Consider the following 26,198-nt stretch of genomic DNA (forward strand, 5'->3'; position numbering starts at 1 on the left):
TTTATAAGACAAACTCCTGGATCCCACGAAGCACATTGTCATCTTACTTTTATTTCATCGAAATTTAACTTAAATTTTAAATTCAGAGTCTGATAGCTTCCTCATTCCCTTCAAATATCCCTAGTTACTGGCCCTGCTGACAGAGTTAGATTTCTTTGAAGTTAATTTTTACTTTAATCAAATCACGATAAATCATTAATGGAATTCGACATTATGTATTTACAATGATTCCTCGACGTGATTGCCTGATTCTTCTTAGCTACTATGATCCATGCTTATATTTCTAAAGCTCCATGAAATTACTCTGCGCCGTCGATGAAAAGCACGCAACCACTCTTAAATACATTATTTATTTTTTCGTCGTCTCCGTGTTCAGGTTCATGTGTGAAAAATTGAACACAGTATCTTTTGTTTTTTGAGAGGGTATTTTTATTCCATTTTGAACACGCCGGTATTTGTCTCTAATTTAGTAAAGCAGTCATAGATAAACAAAACAATCCTAGTTGACTGATAGCATGCAATTTTTACTTCAATAATTCTTCTGTTAACCAAAAATCCGGCGATCTGACTAAATGTTACCAATTTTATGAACGGTTACCCGAACGCGATCATTTAGAAGCAGTCAAAGTTGAAGCATAAACTAAAGATTAAAAGGTCATGATATTGCTGAAAACGGTCGCTTACGGCTATACTGTTTAAAGTTATATTCAGTTCGTTTAATATCTGGGTGGCTTATTCAAAGTGAAATAAATTGCTTTCAGTTATTTACGATATGCATTTTATTCAATCTGATATTGACATTTAGTCGATATTTTAAACAAAAGTGGTGCCGAGGGAAATTAAATTCAAACAGAAGTTTGCACTTGAATACGACTTTTTTTGCGAATCTCATTGTTACTGGAACTAAAAATGAACACCCTAATTTTATATGTTATTTTCAGTTTTTATATTTGTGACGACCATCATTATTCGTTTGTAAATGGAGCTCACGTTTCAAAACCATTATATACACATTTAGTTACAACATTTGATTCGTTTACTCAACCTGAAAATTTTACGAACGGAACAATTTTAATTTTCTCCGATCTCTATCAGATCTTAGATTTGGATGAAAAACGTGGAACTATTACTATTAAGCTGACGAAGGTAAGCAAACAATGTCTTCTAAAATTGTCAATCGGATATATTAAAAATCGATTAAAAATTACAGCTATAGAAACGGCGATACGCTTCCGGGACACCCATCATATACATTTCTTTGATTTAATTTTGGTTCATATATGATTGCTAGCAATCACACTAGGTTATATATGATTTGTATGATTTTTAGTAAAGTTATTTGTATTTTTAGTAGCAGTTTTACGAGTATTTTTAGAAATAGTAGTAGTATTTTAGCAGTATTGAAAAGATCATACATGTTTTCCTGGAAATCGTACAGAAAATTTAAAAAAAAATGACAGCAGAAAAATTGTATAATCTTCATTTTCAGTAGAAATCGAAAAAATTTATACTGGGTGATATATGACATATAAAACACTGATTCATGTCATAAATTCCGGCGGAATATAGTCCGAGGGCATTTAAATTTAACACATCGAAGGTGCAGTCAATATTTGACAATTTGGCTGCAGTCACAATTCTTTTTCTAATAATTCAAGTTTTTTACATATTTAGAAAGAGATTAGAATATTATAATCTTATATGACCATTGTAGTAAATCAAAGAAACTTCTTATTGGGCTTGTTTTGTAAAATTCAAGAAGTTGTCGGTACGTTTGGTTTAAAAAGCCTCCGTTTTTTTTTCATTTTCCGCTCCAAACTTTACGTTTCTTTCTTATAATGAAGTCGTCAAATGATAGTAATTTACCCCCACCAACTTCAACTGAAAAAATTAATTTTCAACAGATATAGCAAATTTGATGAGATTGTCTGAAGTTTTGAAAGTTTTTTGAAAAATTGAAGATTTTGTTCAAATTTCCTTTGAATAATGCTGTAGGCACTTTTAAAAATTATGGAGACGTCATATCAAAGTTTGGATATGACTGTAGCACAATAACATTGAGGCTAATTTTGATGGCTTCTGAGTAAAAAAAATGAACATCCGGATAAATTTTGACCCTTCAAATTACTTATGCCGGCTTTTTCTTGCTTTGAGTTGCAAACATCATTAATTCCACTGGTCTGAAAACTGTTTTTTATGCTTGCAACCAATCATGAAGGCGATATGGAGCAAAGAAACCAAGGACGCCAAAATCAAAATTAATATAAAAAATGTCAGAACAATTAATTTCGAAATAGTAGGGAAACAATGTTTTGAGAAAACCCGATTAACAAGAATTTTCGTTGTTTCATCGCGGACTAACTTAATATATGGCCAAAATTGTGTTTTTTATACCAGTCAATTTTTCAAAAGTAAGGATAAGAAATAGTGGAACATTGACCAATTGCCGTTCTCAAATTTGGAATTTTTTGATATTTTCCGAAACAGAATCAGATATTGTCAGGGATAAATTTGCGATGTGTTTTCTGTTTTTTTAACCAGTTCATATTTTTATTGCCATATTATATATTTAATTTGTTTTTCCTTCAACAAAGTTGCTTTAAAATTTTGATTACTTTCTTTAACTAAATTTTGCTGAAAAAATCGTTTTCTAAATTTACAATTTTTAACTTTCCAATTTTTGGACTGATGATTTTTTTTCAGGCAATTGAACCCTGGACTATTTTAAGCATTTTCAAGTTTTAAAAAGTGCCCAGAGGGCACCTACAAAAACAAAAAACATAAATTATGCACATGTGTTATGTGTTATGATAGACGCAATTCAAAGTTTATTCATATCATTTTAAACTTTATATTATAATGATTAATTTGACCTTTTTACTTTAAATTCATTGAAGCTTATCTTTTTTCATTTGATCATTTTTTGCGTTTAGTTCTTTATTATTTTCAGTGCCAAAAATGCGCCAGATCTTATGTCTATGGCTTGACACTTCTTAACCAAGTCTTTCTACAAGAATTTTCTCTTCTTAACCATGACCTTAATTGACATCAATATCAACAAAAAAGTTTTCATTGTATTATAGTAAAAGACTAACACTAATTTTAGTTGAAATTTTTGTAAGTTTGCGGTGAAATACGATGAGTTTTTCTGTAGCTCGATCGCCGTACATAAGTGCACGGCATTTCCTAACTTTTTAGCTGTGAAACTGCAACACAGGAAAAGGAAAGTTTTTACCTGTCAATTTTGCACCAAAACTGCAACACAGGAAAAGGAAAGTTTTTACCTGTCAATTTTGCACCATTTAAAAGGGGTTGCCAACCTCATTATACTTGAATATTGTCATTTGAAGGTCTTCGCCTATCATTCGAATGATGCGATCTGGAATCCAACAGACTACGATGGCGCCAAGGCACTCAAGTTCCCAAGTGGCACTTTTTGGGTGCCTCCTATTGGTAAGTTCCTTCTTCTTGCCTGTGCCAATGTGTCTCTACCAGTCAATGGAAACCCTGATATTGATAAGTGATAACCTGCTCTCAGATCGCTTTGTTTGAAGGAAAAGAGATAAATAAAATTTAGTTGCAATTCAATAAGGATTTATGATGATATTTTTCATTAAAAAAGCTTAAATATGTGATTTGAATATAAAATCAACATCAGACCGTGATTTATGTTTCATGAGGTCTATCTGTCAATATAATAATAATAATAAATATTAATAATTGTGGTTCCTGCGTAATCGCAGCGGAGCTCTCAGCTGCCCTTTTGTCTTATTATTCTGATCTAAAACTGATCTTTTTATGAGCAGCATTGCTTTTTGGTGACTATAGTCACTTTTTCTGTGTCTGAAACTTTCACGTGGTACCATCATTGCAGCCAACATTGGTCAGGCTATGGTCAACCTGAAGCTATGGGTAAGTAAGAGCACATCCTCACACAGACAGCTTCACGTGGACAGGGGACTGCACTCTCAATCATTGGCGTGTGGATCGCACATCTTTGCTCTCGGCTATCACGCCATATCTCAATTTCTCTTTTATTTAACTCTTTTTTGTTACATCAAACACAAGCAGATAAGGTAGGTTGACCATAGCCTGACCAATGTTGGCTGCAATGATGGTACCGCGCGAAAGGTAGTCTTCTGATGAGGACAGGGCAGTGTCTCCGCACAATCGCCAATCTAGCCAACAGTTTACAAGTAGGTGGGATATGTCTTAAAAAATGGTTAAACAGATTTTTTTATGCTGGATTGGTCACGCAGATTATACAGGAGGGATCCAGAGTCTGAATCTATAAAAGTATGATTTGCTTGAAGACGAATCGCAGTTTATGAAATGAACTTTTATCTGAATAAAAGCGCAAAGGCAAGGCTGTTTATTGTGTATGTGTCCACCCAAGTGTAAACGATGGACCAGATTGACGGTTGAGTGGAGAAAACTGCAACTTCCCCCCGAAAAAAAAATATTTTTCGTCTTATACTTGCACTAACACCGTTCAAATGAGATATTGTTGCCGATTTGATTAATTGTTTGGCGTGTTGTTCTGTTCCTAATTTATAGTGATTAATTTTTGTATTTTTCTTTGCCTACAGAGCAAAAAATATGTTTTACTGAGAATTAAGTTCTGTCAGTAAACTTTTTTGGCTGCTCATTCTTTACCAAATACTCAGGGTTGGTTCGGTTTCAGAAGTTAAGGGGGGAGTTTCAGAATTATGACCTTTCTATGTTTTTGACTGATTACATATTTTAAGATTGAAACATTTCTCAGAACTAGATGACATTAAGTTTAGTTGCAAAGTTTTTAGATCTTAGAATGAAAAATTAGCTAGTCTTCATTTGAAAAAAAAGAAATTTTTTAGCTTTGTTGAAATCGAAGGAAATGACAAACGTTTTATAATGCTTGGAATTTCTTACAAATTCGTTCATTGAAAAACATCTTTTGTCTTCCAATATTTTTGGCTCTCTTCCCAAGAGTTTTTGTGTTTTAAAAAAACTAATGAGAAAAATCAGTTGAGTAAACTGGGTGGACAGTAGTAAGACAATAACGAATTCTCAACCGCAAAATTTAAAGTAAAATCGTTCCATTGAAATAAATTTATAATATTGCAAACATTTTTTTGGCGACAATATTTTTTATTATAGTAACGCGGGCAAACTTTGAATTTCGTTCATTTTTTTCAAGACAATTATTTGTCGCAAAAATTTTTTTGAACAACACAATGTTGGTTGATTACATTGTCTAGAAAAATGACTTCAAACTTAAATACTTTGTACTCATGTAACTATAGATGCAGCGGATTTTTCAACAGAATAACAGCGAGAAGGCAAAATTGTTAATTGTGAAGGTGTCTATCCAAGTGTAAACGATGGATCAGATTGGCGGTTGAGTGGAGAACAATGCAACATACCCCCACCCACCGAAAAAAAACATGTTGCCATATCCTTGCATTAACACCGTTCAATTGAGATGCTGTTGCCGCATAGATTATTTGTTTGGTGTGTTACATTGTTCTTCTTCTAAACTATAGTGATTACATTTTTAATTTTTCTTCACCTACAGAGCAAATTTTTTGTTTTACTGAGAATTAAATTCTGAGAGTAAAATTTTGACTGCTCAATCTTTACCAAATGCTCAAGGTTGGTTTGGTTTCAGAAATTAAGGGGGGAATCTTTCAGAGGTATGATTTTTCTATGTTTCTGATAGATTACATATTTAATGTTTAAAATTTTACTCGGAACTATATGAGTTTAAGACTAGTCACAAAGTTTTTGGATCTTAGAGTGAAAATATAGCTAGTGTTCATTTGGAAAAAAGGCAAATTTATTGTTTTTAATGAGATCGAGGGAAGAGACTAACGGTCTATAATGCTTGGAGATTCTTATACATTATTTCATTGAAAAACACTTTTTGTCTTCCAATATTTTTGGGCCATGTCGGGAAAAAATTCTCGTGTTCTATAACATTCATTGAGAAAATTCAGTGAACGAGTATTAGTGGACAGTATTGAGACTATAACGAGTTCTTAACAGAAACAATATGCTATTGTATATAATATTGTTCAGTTACCCTAATTTTGTACAATTGCCAATATTTTTTGCGGCAGAAACATTTTTTATAACAATAATGCGAGCAAAATTTGAATTTCAATCATTTTTTGAGACAATTTTTCGCAAAACTTCTTTTGATCAAAACAACATTAGGTGATGATATTGTCTAGAAAAAATGAACGTACACTTGAACATTTTTTACCCATATAACTTTAAATGAACCACAACTTTCATCTGAGGGAAAGCGGAAAAGCAAAATTGTTAATTGAGTATGTATCCGCCCAAGTGAAAAAGATGGACCAGAATGGCGGTTGAGTGGAGAACACTGCAAATTTTTTAACTGCTCAATCTTTACCAAACTCTCAATGATGTTTTTGGTTTCAAAAATTAAGGGGAAAAAGTTTTAGAATAATGACTTTTCTATGTTTTTGACTGATTTCTTATTTTCAGATTGAAATCATTCTCCGAACTAGATGATTTTAAGCTAAGTCGTAAAGTTTTTGAACCCTAGGACGAAAAATTAGCTAGTCTACATTTAGATTAAAGAAAAATTATATTGATTTTGTTGAATTCGAGATAAATGACAAACGGTCAATAAGGCTTGGAAATTCTTATACATTCATTTATACAAAAAATTTTTGGGGTCCGTTACTTTTGGGTCACCTCAAAAAAAGTTTTTTTTTGTTCTGGAAAACCAATGAGAATATTCAGGAAGTAAAATCGATGGACAGTAGCTATAATAACTAATTCTCAACCAAAAAAATCAAGGTAAAATTGTTCAATTACATTAAATTTGTAAAATTGAAAACAATTTTTCGGGCGACATTTTTTATTATTTTAACGCAGGAAAGATTTGCATTTTTTTCATTCTTTTCTAGACAACTTTTTCGACGCAAAGTTTTGTTGTGATCAAGACAAAATTGGGTGATTACATTGTCTGGAAAAATGACCTTACAATTAGATATTTTGTACCCATGTAACTGTTAATGAAGAGGAACTAAGAGAAATAATATAGGGAAATTTTTAAGGTGTTTTTCTGACGATATAGAGCTTGCTTTAATGATATGTTTTTCTAGCATGTGTTGTCTGTCTTTGATCTAACCAAATTTACTGGCAATAATTTAAATATAATAAAGTCGGTGAAATGAGTTTTAACAGAAAAGCGGTATCAAAATTTCGATTTTCCCCAATAGAGTGAAAAGAAAGAGAAGATAGTTAAGGATAGTGGTGGTAGCAGTAGTAGTAGTAGTAATAGTAGTAGTAGTAGTAGTAGTAGTAGTAGTAGTAGTAGTAGTAGTAGTAGTAGTAGTAGTAGTAGTAGTAGTAGTAGTAGTAGTAGTAGTAGTAGTAGTAGTAGTAGTAGTAGTAGTAGTAGTAGTAGTAGTAGTAGTAGTAGTAGTAGTAGTAGTAGTAGTAGTAGTAGTAGTAGTAGTAGTAGTAGTAGTAGTAGTAGTAGTAGTAGTAGTAGTAGTAGTAGTAGTAGTAGTAGTAGTAGTAGTAGTAGTAGTAGTAGTAGTAGTAGTAGTAGTAGTAGTAGTAGTAGTAGTAGTAGTAGTAGTAGTAGTAGTAGTAGTAGTAGTAGTAGTAGTAGTAGTAGTAGTAGTAGTAGTAGTAGTAGTAGTAGTAGTAGTAGTAGTAATAGTAACAGTAGTAGTAGTAGTAGTAGTAGTAGTAGTAGTAATAATAATAGTAGTAGTAGTAGTAGTAGTAGTAGTAGTAGTAGTAGTAGTAGTAGTAGTAGTAGTAGTAGTAGTAGTAGTGGGGGACAAAATCCAACCTCACCTCCACGTGGTGTCCCCTGGGGGTAGGTCATGTGCTGCGGCTCTCCGCTCACATGGTCGAGCTAACGAGGCACTGGTCTTCTAGTTTGTGGCGCAACTAGTCATATCTCAGCCTTCAAACACCAAAGCAATGAGTACATTCAACCATGGCCCCGAGTCCCGGGTAAGGGGTACTAAGAATCTCCCGAGGAACCAACTCAGAATTGCAACTTTAAACGTCAGAACACTGACCCAAGCCGGATCTTTAGAGGCTTTGAAAATGGATCTGGCGCAATACAAGTTGGATATTCTGGGAGTGCAGGAGACGAGATTGCAGGAGCAAGAAATTGATCTCGGAGACCACAAGCTCTACCTGTCTGACTCGTGGTTGTCTGGTGTAAAGTCGAGACAAGGAGGAGTGGGCGTTGCTGTAAAGAAGTCATTGATAAACAGCATCGTAGAACAAGTGGCTCTAAGTGAACGTATTTGCTACTTCAAGTTCGCGGCTCGGAGGAGAGCCAATCTAGCTGTTGTTGTCTGCTACGCACCTACGAATGAAGCTAGTCTCCAAGAGAAGGATTTGTTTTGGAGTCAACTTTCAGACCTAGTTTCCAGCTTCAAACATAGGGAGCGTATTTGTGTCATCGGTGACCTCAATGCAGAGCCTGGACACCAGTTGAATGACACCATGAGCTGCAGTGGCCCGTTTGGAATGGGTGAAGAAAATGAAAACTCGGAAAAGTTGTTATCATTTTGCACTTCACACAAATTGCTCGTAGGTGGTACATGGTTCCAGCATCGACAAGTGTATCGGTACACCTACAACCCTCCCGATCCGAGTTGTCGAAAAAAGATGCTGGATCACATTCTGTTTGCAGAGAGATACAGAGGATGTCTGACGAATGTGAGGACCAGAAGAGGGAAAACCACAATTACCGATCATGAATTGGTCATTGCGGAAGTATCCATGAAACTTTTGTCTAAAAAGCCATGTTTCACGCCCAGAATCAGTTCTGCAAAGCTGCAAGATGAAACAACGCGTGACTTATTCACGCAGGAGGTCAAGTTCCATCTTGATAAGAGCGGCGATTTCGAGAATACAGAGCAGTCTTGGGACAAATTTCGAAAATCCCTGAATCAAGCAGCAGTGAAATGCCTCCTTCCGGACAAGCGAGTGAACAAACCTTGGATTTCTCCAGATTCTCTGGAACTTATCCGGAAACGAGCTGATCTACAGTTGAAGAAACACAGCAGCGCGGTGGCGTTGTTAGAGTTCACAAACTGCTGTAAGGAAGTCAGAAAAGCTCTACGTGCAGACAAACGGGCGTGGCTTGAACGCAAAGGCCAAGAAGTGCAGAGCTTTGCGGACAGAGGCAACTTGAAGGAGGTTTTTGGGGCATCACAGCAGATTTGCCGAAACTGGAGTCCCCAGTTGACCAAATTAGTTTCAAGCACTGGCGTCAACTTACGGACGAAAGAGGAACGACTTGAACGCTGGACGGAACTTTTTAGTCAACTCCTGAATCCCTCAACATCCAGTTGCAGTACGAGATTGGATCCCGAAGAAGCAGCTGAAAGCTTGTCGATTGACCTGAGCCCAATTCGATTTGAAGAAGTGCTTGAAGCTGTCCGCAGGTTGAAGAATGGCAAGGCAAGTGGACCCGATAACATTTCCTGTGAGATGTTGAAAGCACACAAGGGTATTGTCGAGTGGCTCTGGGACATCATAGATAAGTGTTGGTCGACGGAAGTTCTGCCCGATGACTGGAAGGTAGCAGAAATTGTCCCATTATACAAGAGTAAAAGAAAGAGGTCAGAGTGTTCGAACCACCGAGGGATCTCTCTATTGTCAGTACCAGGCAAAGTGTTCGCTTCCGTTATTCTCAATCGATGCAAAGATTCAGTGGATCGCGTCTTAAGGGAAAAGCAGTGCGGCTTCAGAAAAAGCAGAGGATGCGCCGATCAACTCTTTGCCCTGCGTCAAATAATAGAGAAATCAATGGCGTTTCAATTGGATATTAGCTTTTGTTTCATAGACTTTCGAGCGGCATTCGATTCTGTCGATCGTGAGCAGATGTACCATATAATGAAACACTATGGTCTTCCGCAAAAAGTGATAAACATCATAAGAAACAGCTATGATGGATTCAAATGTCGAGTCAAAGCCGAAGGTGAGAAAGGACGCTTATTTGATGTCAGAACGGGCGTTAGGCAGGGTGATGTGTGGTCCCCAATCCTATTCGGCCTTGTCATCAACTACATTTTGGCTAACTCGGTGCATGGAGGATTAGACATTGGGAGATTGGTGGCTGACTTAGATTTTGCTGATGATGTTGCTCTCGTGGGGGTCTCAGACAGTGAGGTGCAAGAAAACCTACATCGAATCGAGGCCCTTGCGGAAGCCGCTGGTCTGAAGATTAATGTGGCCAAAACAAAGAATATGTGCGTAAAATGCGACAGCCCTAATGTTGGTGCAGTGCCTAGTATCCAACAGAACGTGGAGATACTCACTGGAACACATAAAGGCAAACTAGGACTCCTGGCAGAGACATCTAGCCAGTCACGACTAACCATCAGCACGGAGGTGCTGCTGGGAATGAAAAAGAAAGCGGGCTGGTTCGAAACACAAGATGGCCGGAAGCTACGATTGAAAAACTTAGCGGTGGCTAAGCCAGCGTTGGTAGCTTCACAACAACAATCTGCGGTAGCAGTTTCAGAGTCGCTAGAAAATGAGAGTCGGTCAGTGGTGGCTGACCAAGAGTCTTTAAGATGTCAGAATTGTCAGCGGCAATTCAGTACAGTTACCGGACGCAAAGTGCACCAAACAAGATTCTGCAAAGCCGGTTTGTCAAAGAATGTCGTCGACAAGTCAAAGTTCGAGCAACTAGAGGCGAGCCTTACCTGTGACAAGAAAGTAAGTTAACCTTACCTGTGAAAGAAAGTTCAAAACAGTCAATGGCCGAAAAGTTCACCAATCGAGATATTGTGGCAAGCCTAAAGCAGTTGCCACACGCGTGTTTTCCTGCAAAGTACAAGATGTTCTCGGAAACGAGTTTGAAAACATAGAAGCTTTCAAGTATCTCGGATCATATAACAGCCTCAAGCATGGAGACCTGCAGGAAGTCAATTGCAAACTTGCAGAAGGTAGACAACGGTTTGCTAACTTCCAAAATCTCTGGAAGAGCAAGCAGCTCAGCGTGCACCTCAAGTGCAATTTGTACAAAGCACTCGTTTTATCAGCCGTGCTGTACAGCTCAGAGACTTGGACTCTTTCGAAATTAATGGAGAGAAAACTTGAGAGTTTCCACTGTGGTTGTCTTCGGAGACTTCTACGTGTGTCATATCTGGAGAAAGCAACGAACGAAGAAATTATGTCAAGATCACGAATGCCCCAACTATCCACGATGATCATGCTCAAACGGATAAAATGGTACGGACACATCCAGAGAATGGAACCAGGAAGATTAGCCCGCAGTGCCTTCGATTGGGACCCGCCCGATCAATACGTCCATGCTAGACGCGCTCCTGGGGGGCAACGGAAAACGTGGATGAGTCAAATCGAAGGAGACTGTGTACGAAACAAAGTATCGTTCACCAGATTGCAGGAGAAAGCAGCAACCGGGTCAAAGAATGCCTTCAACAATTTCGTCGTACAGCACTTCACAGAATAACCAAACAAATAACTCTTCTTGTTTTGTTTGTATTTGTTGCCAACCGTGCCTTTATTTCATATTTGGAATTAAAGTGTTGAAACAGTAGTAGTAGTAGTAGTAGTAGTAGTAGTAGTAGTAGTAGTAGTAGTAGTAGTAGTAGTAGTAGTAGTAGTAGTAGTAGTAGTAGTAGTAGTAGTAGTAGTAGAGGTAGCCATTATGGAAATTGGTCCAAAAATGGTCCAATTTCCATAATTGGCCCTGCAAAACCCCACCCAATTTCCATTGCCCAATTTCCATAAAAATTTCCGTACCCAGTCTCCATAATTTTTTTGATCAATTTCCATTCACAAATCAGGGCCATTTTCCATTTTAGCCCAGTCCCCAATTTCCATCGGAGGTCCTATGACTTCGCTGACTAGAATGGAAATTGGGGGCCACTTTGAGCCTGAGGCACAAGCTTCGGGCTCAAAGTGGCCTCCTATTTTTTGGCCCTTCTGCAAACGAGCAATTACGGTCGTCATTTTGGTGCAGTGTTTTGGCGACTGTGGACTTTGTCATGGCACCAAGATTTGTTCAACCTTCGTTCTTTTCTTACGCTTATGTCGCCTTCTAACAGGTCTAGATCAATTTTAATTTCGCATCATTGATCCAGTTAGGCGAAAAGTAATTCATATACACTACTGAGGTGGACTGGGTGGAAAAACAGCATGTCTTTTTTGTGAAAAACACAATTTTAATACATTTTTTTTCACTCAGAAACAAGAATCTTTGATTTTTTTTAAAATTTCACCAACGCAACACCTTGCCGGAGAGACTTTATATGTGACAATTTCACTACTTTAGTCCAAATTCCAACTATTTGGGAGCTTTTTAGAGTATTCGAAAGATATGATGGTGATAATGGGTTTAGCCCGCTCACTACTCGAATATAGACTCAACATTTTTTTTGGTGGGTGGGGTTTAGGGGGCCACTTTGAGCCTGAGGCACAAACTTCGGGCTCAAAGTGGCCCCCTATTTTTCTGGCCATTTTGCAAACGAGCGATTAGGAGCGTCATTTTGGTGCAATGTTTTGGCGACTGTGGACTTAGTCATGGCACCAAATTTTGTTCAATGTTTGTTCTTTTCTTACCCTTATGTCGCCTTCTAACAGGTCTAGATCAATTCTAATTACTCGTAATTGATCCAGATAGGCGAAAAGTAATTCATATACACTACTGAGGTGGACTGGGTGGAAAAACAGCATGTCTTTTTTGTGAAAAACACAATTTTAATACGTTTCTTCTCACTCAGAATCAAAAATTTTTATTTTTTTTAAATTTCACAAGTGCAATTTCTTTCCCGAGAGTTTTTATATGTGACAATTTCAAAACCGTTGTCCAATTTCCATCTATTGGGGAGCTTTTTAGAACATTCGAGAGATATGATGGTGATAATGTGTTTAGTCCGCTCACTATTCGAATATAGACTCAACATTTTTTTAGTGGGTTGGGTTCAGGGGGCCACTTTGAGCCTGAGGCACAAGCTTTGGGCTCAAAGTGGCCCCCTATTTTTTTGGCCCTTCTGCAAACGAGCAATTACGGTCGTCACTTTGGTGCAGTGTTTTGGCGACTGTGGACTTTGTCAGGGCACCAAGATTTGTCCAACCTTCGTTCTTTTCTTACGCTTATGTCGCCTTCTAACAGGTCTAGATCAATGTTAATTTCCCATCGTTGATCCAGTTAGGCAATTAGTAATGCATATACACTATTGAGGTGGATTGAATGAAAAAACAGCATGTCTCTTTGGTGAAAAACACTATTTTAGTACATTTTTTTTACTCAGAATCAAGAATTTTTGATTTTTTAAATTTCACAAGCGCATTATCTTGCCAGAGAGACTTTATATGTGACAAGTTCACAACCTTAGTCCAAATTCCATCTATTGGGGAGCTTTTTAGAGTATTCGAAAGATATGATGGTGATAATGGGTTTAGCCCGCTCACTATTCGAATATAGACTCAACATTTTTTTTTGGTGGGTGGGGTTTAGGGGGCCACTTTGAGCCTGAGGCACAAGCTTCGGGCTCAAAGTGGCCCCCTTTTTTTGGCCTTTCTGCAATTGAGCAATTACGATCGTCATTTTGGTGCAGTGTTTTGGCGACTGTGGACTTTGTCAGGGCACCAAGATTTGTCCAACCTTCGTTCTTTTCTTACGCTTATGCCGCCTTCTAACAGGTCTAGATCATTTTTAACTTCCCATCATTGATCCAGTTAGGCAATTAGTACTGCATATAGATTATTGAGATGGACTGGGTGAAACAACAGCATGTCTTTTTTGTGAAAAACAGTGTTTTAATACTTTTTTTTCACTCAGAAGCAAGAATTTTTAATTTTTTTTTAAATTTTACATGCGCAATTTCTTTCCCGAGACTTTTTATATGTGACAATTTCCAAACCGTAGTCAAAATTCCATCTATTGGGGAGCTCTTTAGAACATTTGAAAGATATGATGGTGATAATGTGTTTAGTCCGCTCACTATTCGAATATAGACTCAACATTTTTTTTAGTGGGTTGGGTTCAGGGGGCCACTTTGAGCCTGAGGCACAAGCTTCGGGCTCAAAGTGGCCGCCTGTTTTTTTGGCCCTTCTGCAAACGACAAATTACGGTTGTCATTTTGGTGCAGTTTTTTTGCGACTTTGGACTTTGTCATGGAACCAAAACTTGTTCAACGTTTGTTCTTTTCTTACGCTTATGTCGCATTCTAACAGGTCTAGATCAAATTTTATTGCCCATCATTGATCCAGTTAGGCAAAAAGGTAATGCGTTTAAACTACTCAAGTAGACTGGGTGAAAACCAGCATGAAAAACAAGCTTTTATTACTTTCTTTTTACTAGGATACAAAAAATTTTGATTTTTTTAAATTTCACAAGCGCAATTTCTTGCCCGAGAGACTTTATATGTTACAAGTTCACAACTGTAGCCCTAACTCAGTCAAATGGTGAGTTTTGTAGAAAACTCTAACGGCATGGTGGTGATAATGCTTCAATTTTTTTGATTAACCATTCAAAAGGACTTTATTTGATTTCAATTTACGTTTTCCTACCCAAATTCCATTTTTTGGCGAAAAACAAAACTTGATAATTTTTGTGATCAAAAACTCCTGCCGTGGACCTTCTCAGGGCTTTGAGTTTCATTTTGACAACTTGTGAACCTACTGGTAAAAGAAGAGTGGTTCAAAAGTTTTCACAATAGTGACAAAATATCAGCAACTTTGAGGAAAATATGAGTGACAACTCGTAATGAATGCAAAAAAAACCATTTAAATTTAAATATTTGAAATTTTTTGATTATATATGCTTGTGTATTTTTATTATGGATTGATTGCTTTCAAATTTTGGCTCTAAATTGTTGCAGAATTTGGTTTTTGTTAGTTTCTTTTTATTGTCTCAAGTACCTTTTTCGTGAAATTAGGTTTTTGTATGAAATTTTTCATTTTCAGGTTACTTTGGCGATGGCCAACTGGCCGCGGCGTGATTTGACAAAATCCAGGACTTAAAAATGCATCGATTGTAGTTTAGTATTGCTGGCAATTAGAGAAAAATGAAGTGGCCAAATGAGAGTCAAATTCACTTGCTCAATTTCCAAAATTTAAAAAAAGTATTTGAAACGTCTGTTTAAAGGATATTCTTGAAATTCGGTTAAAGTGCTCTTAAACTACGTAATCCATAGCATCAGGACAACTATTAAAATTAGCGTAAACGCAGTTGGATTGTGCCAAAGTATTTGGCTGAAAAAGTCAGACCTTTTTTTGTTCCAGTCTCAAAAAGAATTTCAACGCATTTATGTTAACCCAGAAGTCTACATACCTTTCTAAGAAGATGAATTGCATAGATTATTTATTGAACTTAGAAATTGCCACCATTTTTAAACTTTTGGGACTCTTTTTGAATCAATTAAAACCCATTAGAAACCTGAAAGTGCAGAGTTTGACTACAAAGCCCATTTTTCTGCCCAATTTCCATTTTTACGCACAAATTTTTTTGAAACCAAAAAATTTAAGTTTTGTCAAATTGAGGAGAACAAAAAATTGAAAAATGGGTACCAAAAACGTTCTCAGGCCTCAATAACTAAGCTGAAAGACAAACAAACGTTTGCTGAAGTTTCTATGCGACAATGAAATTTAGCTTGATTCCGGAAAATTTTCACATTCACTCAAACATTTTTTATACTCCTCGTCATTAATTGGACACCAAAACACTGAGATCTCCCCCTTATTATATAACTTTTTGAAAACTGTTTTCTTTTTTCCTCTGGGTTTAGCTAAAACAAAATGGCCAATGTTTTCTTCTTTCCTGACTTTTTTCAGCATTTGTTACATTTTTTCGGACTTCAAGAAAAATGTTCCATTGCTCAATAAAGTAATGGCCCTATTGCCTCTCTCCCGGACCTTGATTTCGGGGATCCGAAAAACTTAAAAAACTAGCAAAATGTTAAAAAACAAAAAAGTAATGATTAATTGGCCAAAAATTATTTAAAAAGCATGCCCAATTTCCATAGAGCATTTTTAGAGACCGGTTTTTCTCGGTTTTTTTCAACTATCCTGACCTTGAATTTTGTGAGCTGCCTTGTATGACTATTTTGTAGCCGCATGCAAAAAATTAGGGTTGTAGGTTCATTTTTAGAATTTGACCTGATCTCGAACATCAGGAGGTCCCGACGCACTCGATGAGGTCAACATCATTTACTGAATCAAAGTTTTGATGGGTGATATTTTTGTCTGCGATTGTTTTCATACAGCCAGAAACGTCAAAGATTAGTCATACAGCGACGAATCAAAAAGAAAACTTAAAAAAAGTTAATTTTTCGAAGAGATTTTCACATTTCAATTTTACGTGCAGCTTGGCCAAAAAAAGCGTCCAATTCCGCTCGGACAAAAACTCAACAAATATTGCCCTTAGAGCAACAAAAAAATTGTTCCACAAACTACAGAATAAACCCTATCTGCTCGTGTAAAAAACAAGGGTTTTTTGCCTTTAAAAAACAAAGAAAAATGTAGTTTTTTGCAAAAATGTCCAATTTTTTTGAACTAGAATATCTCTGTCAATTTTTATTTTTTTTGTGGCCATTTTGACTGTTCGGTAGAAAAACATTTTTTCTTACTTTCCATAATCTCACCTTTCATTTAAAATGAAAATTGAGCGGGAGCGGACAATTTCCGGAAACCGCGGACGCCCTACCCCAATTTCCATATGGCCGCAGTAGTAGTAGTAGTAGTAGTAGTAGTAGTAGTAGTAGTAGTAGTAGTAGTAGTAGTAGTAGTAGTAGTAGTAGTAGTAGTAGTAGTAGTAGTAGTAGTAGTAGTAGTAGTAGTAGTAGTAGTAGTAGTAGTAGTAGTAGTAGTAGTAGTAGTAGTAGTAGTAGTAGTAGTAGTAGTAGTAGTAGTAGTAGTAGTAGTAGTAGTAGTAGTAGTAGTAGTAGTAGTAGTAGTAGTAGTAGTAGTAGTAGTAGTAGTAGTAGTAGTAGTAGTAGTAGTAGTAGTAGTAGTAGTAGTAGTAGTAGTAGTAGTAGTAGTAGTAGTAGTAGTAGTAATAGTAGTAGTAATAGTAGTATTAGTATTAGTAGTGGTGGTAGTAGTAGTAGAGGTAGCGGACTTAGGAGCTTTGTCCTCGTGTTGACAGTCACTTTGGTTGTTTAGGTAGATCATGCGTAACGTCTTTTAGTTTATCTATTCGATTGCAACCGCAATGTAGACAGTAGATTCCCAAAATACAAGTTTCCACCTCATCGTACACGTTTTTGAATGAATGATTAAAAAAAATTTGATGGTTGCTTTAGCTCACCACCTGCCATATCAATTACTCGCGACAAATATTTGTAGATTATCGTATTTCGTCTGAAAACAAAAACGCCACCACCCAAATTTTTCAGTCGTGACTATTGTTTGTTCATTTCCTTCCAGCTACCTTGTCGTATATTCAACTGTACTTCATGAAAAGAACTTTGTTTTTTTTCTTATAATTGTTTTTTGCTGAATCGCGCTTCAATCAGAAGTAGATCATACAATTCAGTGTAAGGAGAAAGAAGCGAAAATTCCAATTTCTTCAATCCTGTTTTTTACTAGAGGTTTGCCCGCACCATCCACTTTGACGCCAATTTTGGTACTTTTCAATGGATCTTAGATTAGTTTCTGAAAGGTAAGGTATCTAAGAGTTGTGTGTAATGATAGGGACAACCTAGCTTTGACATGCGTTGAGTTTTTTCTACAAAGTCCAGTTGTTTTACAGATTACTCTTCAAATGAAAGAGAGGTGAAATACCTTTTTTGCTACGTATGTTTGTAATATCATTACATGACAGAGAAGCAGATACAAAAATCCAAGGTCTTTCTGTTCAGATTAATTTGACTGGTGCTGGTTGTTTAAATCTGAATCATTGTTCCCTTTGAATTTTTGACAATTAATTGCATCTAGTTTATCAGACACCAGTTTTCAATAGTAGATAGATCATCTTCAGTATCGGATTGATTACTGCAAGTACTTTTAAATCATCGGCATATCCGAATTATTTGTCTATGAAAATTTTTTCAGGCAGATCGTTGACGAAAAGAATAAAGAGGTGAGGCCCAAAAACAGAATCCTTAGGAAGTCCGATTGTTACTAGAGCTATTCTGGCTGGAATCTGATTTATTCACCCTGAGGCATTATTTTGCCAGTAACATAAGGTCATAGGGGATCAGGCAGATATATACAGACCCAGTTTTAGGAACAGACTAATGAAAAGACAATGCTCGACCAATATGTACTACGAAAAGACCATGCTAGACTCATTTTCGCTATGAAAAGATTTTAGCTGGGTTTTAAGACAATGTGGACTTTAGCTCGACTCATATGTTTCGCAAAAGACTTTAGCTGGACTCAAAATTTTGCAAGACTTTGGCTCGACCCAAAATTTAAGCTGGATTTAAGCTCGACACAATGTTTGCAAACAAAGTTGATTTAAACTCTTTTCATGGGTCCATCATCAGTATTTTCATAAGTCTCCGTTTTTGCCATCAATATTTTACGTGCAATATTGCATATAATGTAGTTACCATTTATGCTCCTTCACTTTTTAAGATTCAAAAGAACCACAAATCCCTCAAAAACCTGCATCATTTTTTAAAAAAAATTGCTCATAATTTTTGCAGGGAAACAATCTGAATAACGCCAATATTTTGTCATGGCTAATGGGACTAGGACCGATACACTTAAGCTAGCTGGTTTCATTGAATCAATCAATGTGGTAATATACTCAAGCTGCTATAATTCTTTGTCTTAAGATTTGACAATTTTTTTAAGGCTACTGGCAGTTTTCCAACTGATTCTTAAGTTGGACTGCTCTGGTGCAAAGCTATTTAGTCTTGCTCTGGTTCTGCTTCTGTATGTATAGAAGCAGGAAAAAAAATATGAAATTTTGAATTTTGAAAAACAACAGATTTATGAAAAGACTACTGGTGGACACATGAAAAGACCTTAACTCGACTTCGTTGGTTATTAAATGACTAATGGTGGACCCATTTTGAAAAGATTGAAAAGCTGGTCTTTCTTCGTTATGAAAAGACCTTAGCTCGACCCATGAAAAGATATTAGCTCTACTTTAACTAGGATGCTCGACCGTGTAATTATAGTCAATATTGCCCTCCCCCCCCCCCTGCAAGACTGTTAAAGTCTTTTCATAAGTCGAGACCTAGAACTGGGGATTCAATATACATTTTGTGTCGAGGCAACGTTCAACTGTTTGCTGAAAAAGGGCTAAATTCAATTCATTGATTATGTTTATCGGGCAAGGTTTTATCGTACCACTTCTCGGTCGACCATGGTCGAGATCTTTCAATCTCGAGGTATAAATTATGGCATTAATTGATTTAACTTATTTATGCGAAAACTTATTACAACTCAACCTGAAAAGTTTTTCTGATATCTACCTTAAATGTGTACCATTTTGTAATTGGAGACTTTCTTATAAATTTGAGGATCCAAAAGTCATATGCCCAAAGTCCGCAACATCGAGTGCATTACGCTGACTCCTTGCATTTTATTGCGTGAAATTAGTCGAATACTCGACTTGGGTAACGATGACTCAGAGTTTCGACTTGTAATATTTTAGTGATGCTGGACGTAGTTGAAGTGACATATGATGCGTTTGGTGGACAAGCTGTGTATTACGAGGGATATATCTACGGAGTATACTCCTTTCTTACAATAACACTATCCTGTGACATTGACGTTTCACGATTCCCTTTTGATGTTCAATATTGTCCAGTTGTCTTCCAAGCTCAGACTGGTTTCGAGGACCAGTTCACTATGGGTAAGTGACCTATAAATACCATTTTAGAGAGGTCAAACTTTTGAGCAGACTTACATGGCAGTGGCTGTCATCATATATATACCCGAACCACCCAGATGAACAGCACTCAGTAACGCTACAACGAGACTTTTCCTTTTTTTTCATTGTCAAGTTGGGTGGATTCAACCCTTGTCTATTGTCCACGATTATCATGCAAGAATCTTAATAAATAATGTATAAATTTGCAAGAGTTCTTGCAAGATCTTGTAAGAAAACAGTTTTTTCAAGTCCTGGGGAGATAATCATTGGAGTTCGATTAGAGTCGTTTACTTTGCACAATAGTCGGACTATTTAGACCGGTCATGCACGAGGAAAGAGATCAGACCCAAAAAAATTAACACACGGTGGTCCATCCGCACTACCGATGGTCCTATCAAGCGGGTCAGATTAAAAGGTAAAGCCTTTGGTCTAGTCATGTACCTACGGTTTCATCAGATAACAGAGCCTAGAATATTGTGTCAGGCCATAGACCAAAGTCTGGAACTTAAGATCTGATCGAAGGGCTGTGTCTGGAAGCGATGATATTTGGTCTGATTAGAAAAAGGCAATGTCTGATAGATGTCTTGAGCAGGAACAAAACTCTGGAAACAAGATCTAATCAAACGCAATAGTCTGCAACATGATCCGATTACAGACCAAGGATCACAGATAATGGCCTGACTAAAAGCTAAAGACTGACAGACAATTTTACAAAAGTTTTGAATCGTTGTCTGATCAATGATGAAAAACTTGAGTTTTTTATCAGTTTTCAAAGTCTAACCCAGTTGATTTGTGCGTTAATGGTGAGACCCATCCAGACAAAAATCAAACATGATCAGATCCATCCAGACCGAGTTACGCCATAATCAGTTCCATCCAGACCGAGTTCCGCCATGATCACACTCGATCCAGACCGAGTTCAGCCATGATCAGATCCATCCAGACCGAGTTCCGCCATAATCAGATCCATCCACACCGAGTTCCGCCATGATCACACTCGATTCAGACCGAGTTCAGCCATGATCAGATCCATCCAGACCGAGTTCCGCCATAATCAGATCCATCCAGACCAAGTTCCGCCATGATCAGATCCATCCAGACCGAGTTCAGCCATGATCAGATCCATCCAGACCGAGTTCAGCCATGATCAGCCTTCAGCTCGTGCTTAGCAGTGTTGCGTGTTACGAACTCATTTTAAGGGTGTTCGCACGTGTTTTAGGATTTTTGCTCATTTTCTTCCTCATATAGACCAGAATTGAGCCAGGATCAGACCCATTCAGACAATAATCAACCGTCATTAGACTTTAGCAAAGAAAGCAACGTGTGATATTCCAGCTGATTTCAAACATCCAAATTCAGTTTTGGCGGGTTGTTTTGACAAATGGTGTATGCTGATTTCTTATCTGTGTTTGTCGTCAAAATTGGTCTCTGTCGGTTAATGTTTCTAACGCTCCGTATTCGTGTGAGCTTTTCTGACCTATTCAAAACTGGAGAGGTTGTATTGGAGACCTTTTTGCACTTTAAGGTGCTAACTTTTTGCAACAGATTTTTTTTGAAAAGCTAACAATTTTAGAGGTAAATTCTACACTGTATGAGGAAAACAATGTTCTAAGAGCCGGTGAGTACAAATTTTACAGAGCTAGCAACAAATAAATTGTTGCATATAGCACTATCGTACATTTTTAAAAAGCAATCAAAACATTAAATAAGATCTAGAAATAATAATAGTTTGCTATACACAAGTAGATTACGTGTGCCATTTTAAAAGTCTATCGGTCTGATTGACTATTCAACTATTGATTATAAAGCAATTTACGCAGAATAAACGATTGCATCTAAATTTAAATGATCGCAACAAGAAGCCTGAACTTCAATCAGACCAAGAAAAATTTGATAAAAGAACAACCGTTCATAAAACCCGTTTATTCTTCGGTATTTTTTATTTTTAGTTTCAGACGTAATGAATCGTCGGTATAAAAGCGTAAGGACGTATTTGGTAGCTTTGTGTTTAGACGAAAGAGACGTTGGATATGTTCAATTTTAAACGTAAGAAATTTTCTGTATGTTTTCTTTTAAACGTAAGAAATGATCGGTATGATCGGTTTTAAAACGTAAAAAGTCGTCAGTATGTTTGGTCTTAAACGTCAGAATCCCCATTGATATTTAGTTTCTCATTTTCGAGTTCAAAAACTTAGAACAGAATTATATTTGTCAACTAGTTTTGTCAACGAGCTAAGGCATAAACTTTAATGAATATGCACATTTTTTCTGGTTCTTTCTCCAAGAAATACGTATGAACTGCTGCAAAAATAATGCTATTATAAAGTTCTCTTTTCTTGCGCTAACATTTCTTGCGCTTTTTATCGGTGCTCAGGACAAGGGCCACCTCCACCTGAATAGACCTCTGTCTAGACTGGTTAGCGCCCGTTTTTATTCAATCTATTTTAACATTTAAATACACGATATAATATTTTCCGTTCTAGAAAATATATTCGTTTGTATTCGTTCGAAAATCGTGTTTGTTCATTAAAATTATTCTTTCATTAGTTTTAAAATTGAGGCACAAAATTGACAGTTTCTGTGAATGATTTACAATCTTTGTGCACTCTTGCAGTGGCAATTGATGATCAGACTATCACGCATTCGAAGGCACTTCAAATCATACCTCAGCTCAAAAGGTTTTGTGAGCTCTACGATCATTCAAAACTGCGACTGAACAGACTTTCCAGAGCGCATAGCTGCTTTTAGTGAGCCATAGTTTTCTTAATATTAATTTCTCTCCATTGTGCATTTAATTGTTGCTTATCAATCTGAATTAATTGTGTTATGCGGCGCCTTTAACAAGATTTTTCTGCCTATCCTAAGTAATTATATGACAATAATAGATGTTTCTTTGCACAAAATTAATTGAAGCTGACCAAATTTAACAAAAAAGGATGTTTTTGCATCGCTTTGGCCTTAGGATCTGGATGAGAACTTTTTCACAATTAAAACTTAAAATGTATTTAAAACCGGACATGAATAATACTAACAAATCAATTTATAGAGTTCACCAGTGAGACATTAGGCCTCTACCAGTACAAGCACAACGATCAATGGCGACTTTTGGAACCGGTAGCCACCAACGTCTCCAATGGACCTGGAAGCAGAGAAGCTACAGTTCACATCAAAGTGAAACGTCGACACCTGTTCTACACAGTTTTCCTAATCAGCCCCACAATCATTCTCTACCTGCTCTCTGGTCTCACATTTCTACTTCCGCCTGAATCTGGTGAGAAAGTGTCGTTTGCAGTCACTATTCTTCTGGCACAGACAGTCTCCTTCGGAACTCTCAGCAACATTTTCCCTGCTAGCTCGATGGACTTGCCGATATTGGCGTACTTCGTGTTAACTGTCACAGTACACATGAGTGTGGTCTGTTTCGTCGCGGCAATGAGTAAGTATTCCATCACATTCAATGGTTGACAACGAGCTTAGAAAGCCATGCCCAAGTTTCAAAACCATGTGGCTGATAAAACTTATATTAATAAAAAAAACCGGCCGTAATGGTGCAAAAAGTAGGAAAAGAGTCTTATATGATATTGCAATGACAAATTGTGCTCAGTATTGTTTAACCAATAAAATCTTATGTGGCATTTTACGATTAGTAAACAATTCATGTTGTTTAATGAAGGATCTCTTCACCGCTTGAGAAAAAGAACATGGATATGCAAAGTTTGCAGCATTATCTTCCATATCCCTAATATTTAAGCTAAGAATTTCAAGCTATTTAATTCACGCGCAGTTTCAACCAAGTATTTTTTTTCACCAAGACGAAAACATCAAATCGGGTAAAACTCATTTGAATATACTAAAACTATTGTCTTACCAAAACTGAAACACTGCATAGAACTGCATAGATGCACTGTCTAGAAATGGAACCATATAATGAGAAACAGTTATGACCTAAAAAATGCGTAACAGGGATTCAATTATTTGTTCCAGCCCTGGCTGGAATAAAAAAGATATAAAATGGTTACCACTAAAAAGCTCGTTAATCTTTGAAAACACATTTTCCATTTTTTGTTCTCTTGAGGAAAAAAAGTAGGCTTCAAGTTTTTAACAATTTTTGCTTTCCTTGCCTTTTCGCACCGCCAGATCGCTTACAATTGTGCACATTTTGAATATCTGAGTCTCTTATCAGATGTTCTTAGAAAAAAAAACAATGCATACACCTTATCATATCAAATACTTAAACAAAGATTCAGCAAAATTTTATTGAAAATTAATTGTTGAATTTGAACGCTACGGTTTTGGAACCATGGTAATTTTAAACCAAGAAATGGACGAAGCAATCACTTTTAGCATTGCTGTTGTCGCTAGATTGCACATGAAGTGACGTAACAAAATTAGAGACAAAAAACAGCAATTTGGTCGGTGGTATTCGCATTGTCGCTGATCTCTGCAAATTTCGCTAAAAAGCGAAAAGCAACAAAATGTTTTAAATTTTTTAAACCCTTATGAAACGTTGAACATTTTTGGAAGTGAAGTCCATTTTTATATCCTTTTCTTCGTTTTAGTCTCTGACTCAGTACTGAATTCGACTTAGAGTTAAGTACGGGATCAGGAAAGTAAGCGAGCGGAAATAAGTCCAACACGCTCAAATGTTAGTATATAGGTCGGTAGATTTCGTATTTAACAGTATGTGCAATCTAGAACAAGTATATTTGACTCTAATTAAATGATCAGGGGTAATCGCCATTTGATCATCTTTTGATTCGGGGGGATTAATCACCAATTACGCATTGCTGATGTCGTTAGATTGCACATGAAGTGACGTAATAAAATTAGAGACAAAAAAACAGCAATTTGGTCGGCGGTATTCACATTGTCGCTAAAAGGCGAAAAGCAACAAAATTTTTTAAATTTTTTAAACCCTTATGAAACGTTGAATTTCTTTGTAAGTGAAGTCCATTTTTATATCTTTTTCTTTGTTTTACAATTGCCTCATATTGTTTCTTTTGCCGAATCTGCTGAAGATAGAACTTTTAAATAGATGGATAAGTTCAAAATAGGAGAACATTTTTGCAATTTGTTTTGAAATCCGCAGTAGGATGTCGAGTAGTTTCTTATTAAAAATTTGCTAGCAAAATCCACCTTTGGACGCAAAAACGTTGATACTCTATAAGTTTATAAAAATGGCCACATATATCAATAAAATTTGATCAGTTGAAATTATCAAACCATCTCTCAATAATCACCCGTGGAAATCGCAAGAAAAACATTAATTGGAGGAACTTTTAAAGCTTTACATTAACGCCGTTTTTGTTGTAATGCTGAGAAGTCTACCAATAAAAGCTGTTAAGTTGAAGACAAGGTTCCGTCTCAGTTCATGAAAGCGAGCAATGAAAACTATATGATTGGCAATCTTACATCAATACCTTATTACATTAATACTTTAAAAAATGTGAACTATAATAACTTAGCTGCCACTGCGAAGAACTTTTTCGAATTTAGGGGAACAAAATGTGTCTCTTAAAGGCAAATTATACCTATTTTTCGGCTATGCCAACTATGACTTAGCAGTGCAATTTTTTGTTCACACATGGTCAAAAAATTTGTTCCCAGAATTTTAAAAGAAAACATTTCCAATTTAAGCAATATTACCGCCAAATTTTCTACAGAAGTATCAAATTTTTCAGCTTGAGTTCAAATTCATGACTCCATCTAACACAGTTTTTCATAATGGTTGGTGGTGACACCTACAAACTGCGACCGAGCCCAAACATAAAAAAAAGTGAAAGCTATAGATAAAACTCACAGTTGATTCGTCGAAATTAAAGTTAAGTCGCCTTTTTACGTACTTTTAAAATGCTTTTAGTGGTCAACTCACAACTCAACCAGAAGCGTCAACCGAGTAAATTAGCCCAAAAACTTCTCCATAGAAATTGCCGCCTTTCATCACTTAAACTGTGTTCCAAGTCTGACGTACCTTCCGCAGCTGTGCAGAATTCTCATTTTGATAATTCGGTATCCGAAAACCAACATGAGTTCCAAGTTGAGACACGAAATGGTGCTAAAGAAGGATATGAAACAGACGAGGAAACCGAGGACTCGAATTCGTTCAAGATTATGGATCGTATTCTGTTCATTTCACATTGTGTGGTAGCTATTATTGTTATGTTAGTGTTTTACTGGCTTTTGATGTAGAACATTACAGAATTCAGAATTCTCTATTCTCTCAAGTTCTGAAATGAAAACCTCAATTACCTTAAAAAGTTTGTGTTGCAAGTTTTTTTTCAATTTTGTGGTTAGTTCATTCACAAATAAATAAGTTTCCTTAATTTTAAGCGGGTTTCTGTGTATGATTCCCAGAAAAATGTTAGTTGACAAATGATTTTTTCTTTCACCGCCGAAG

At 36.6% G+C, this 26,198-nt stretch overlaps 1 protein-coding gene across 1 annotated transcript; it reads left to right on the top strand.

The window, feature by feature from the left end:
- LOC142342227 (acetylcholine receptor subunit beta-type acr-3-like) lies at positions 1 to 26,198 on the top strand. The gene is made up of 5 exons (XM_075393485.1): positions 1 to 1,146; positions 3,351 to 3,453; positions 19,583 to 19,783; positions 22,848 to 23,237; positions 25,662 to 26,198. Exons 1-5 carry the CDS (start codon positions 910 to 912, stop codon positions 25,988 to 25,990), a joined length of 1,260 nt encoding a protein of 419 aa, XP_075249600.1. The 5' UTR covers positions 1 to 909; the 3' UTR covers positions 25,991 to 26,198.

Source organism: Convolutriloba macropyga, chromosome 7 (assembly GCF_964194025.1).
Source record: "Convolutriloba macropyga chromosome 7, txConMacr16.3, whole genome shotgun sequence".
Lineage (NCBI taxonomy): Eukaryota > Metazoa > Xenacoelomorpha > Acoela > Convolutidae > Convolutriloba > Convolutriloba macropyga.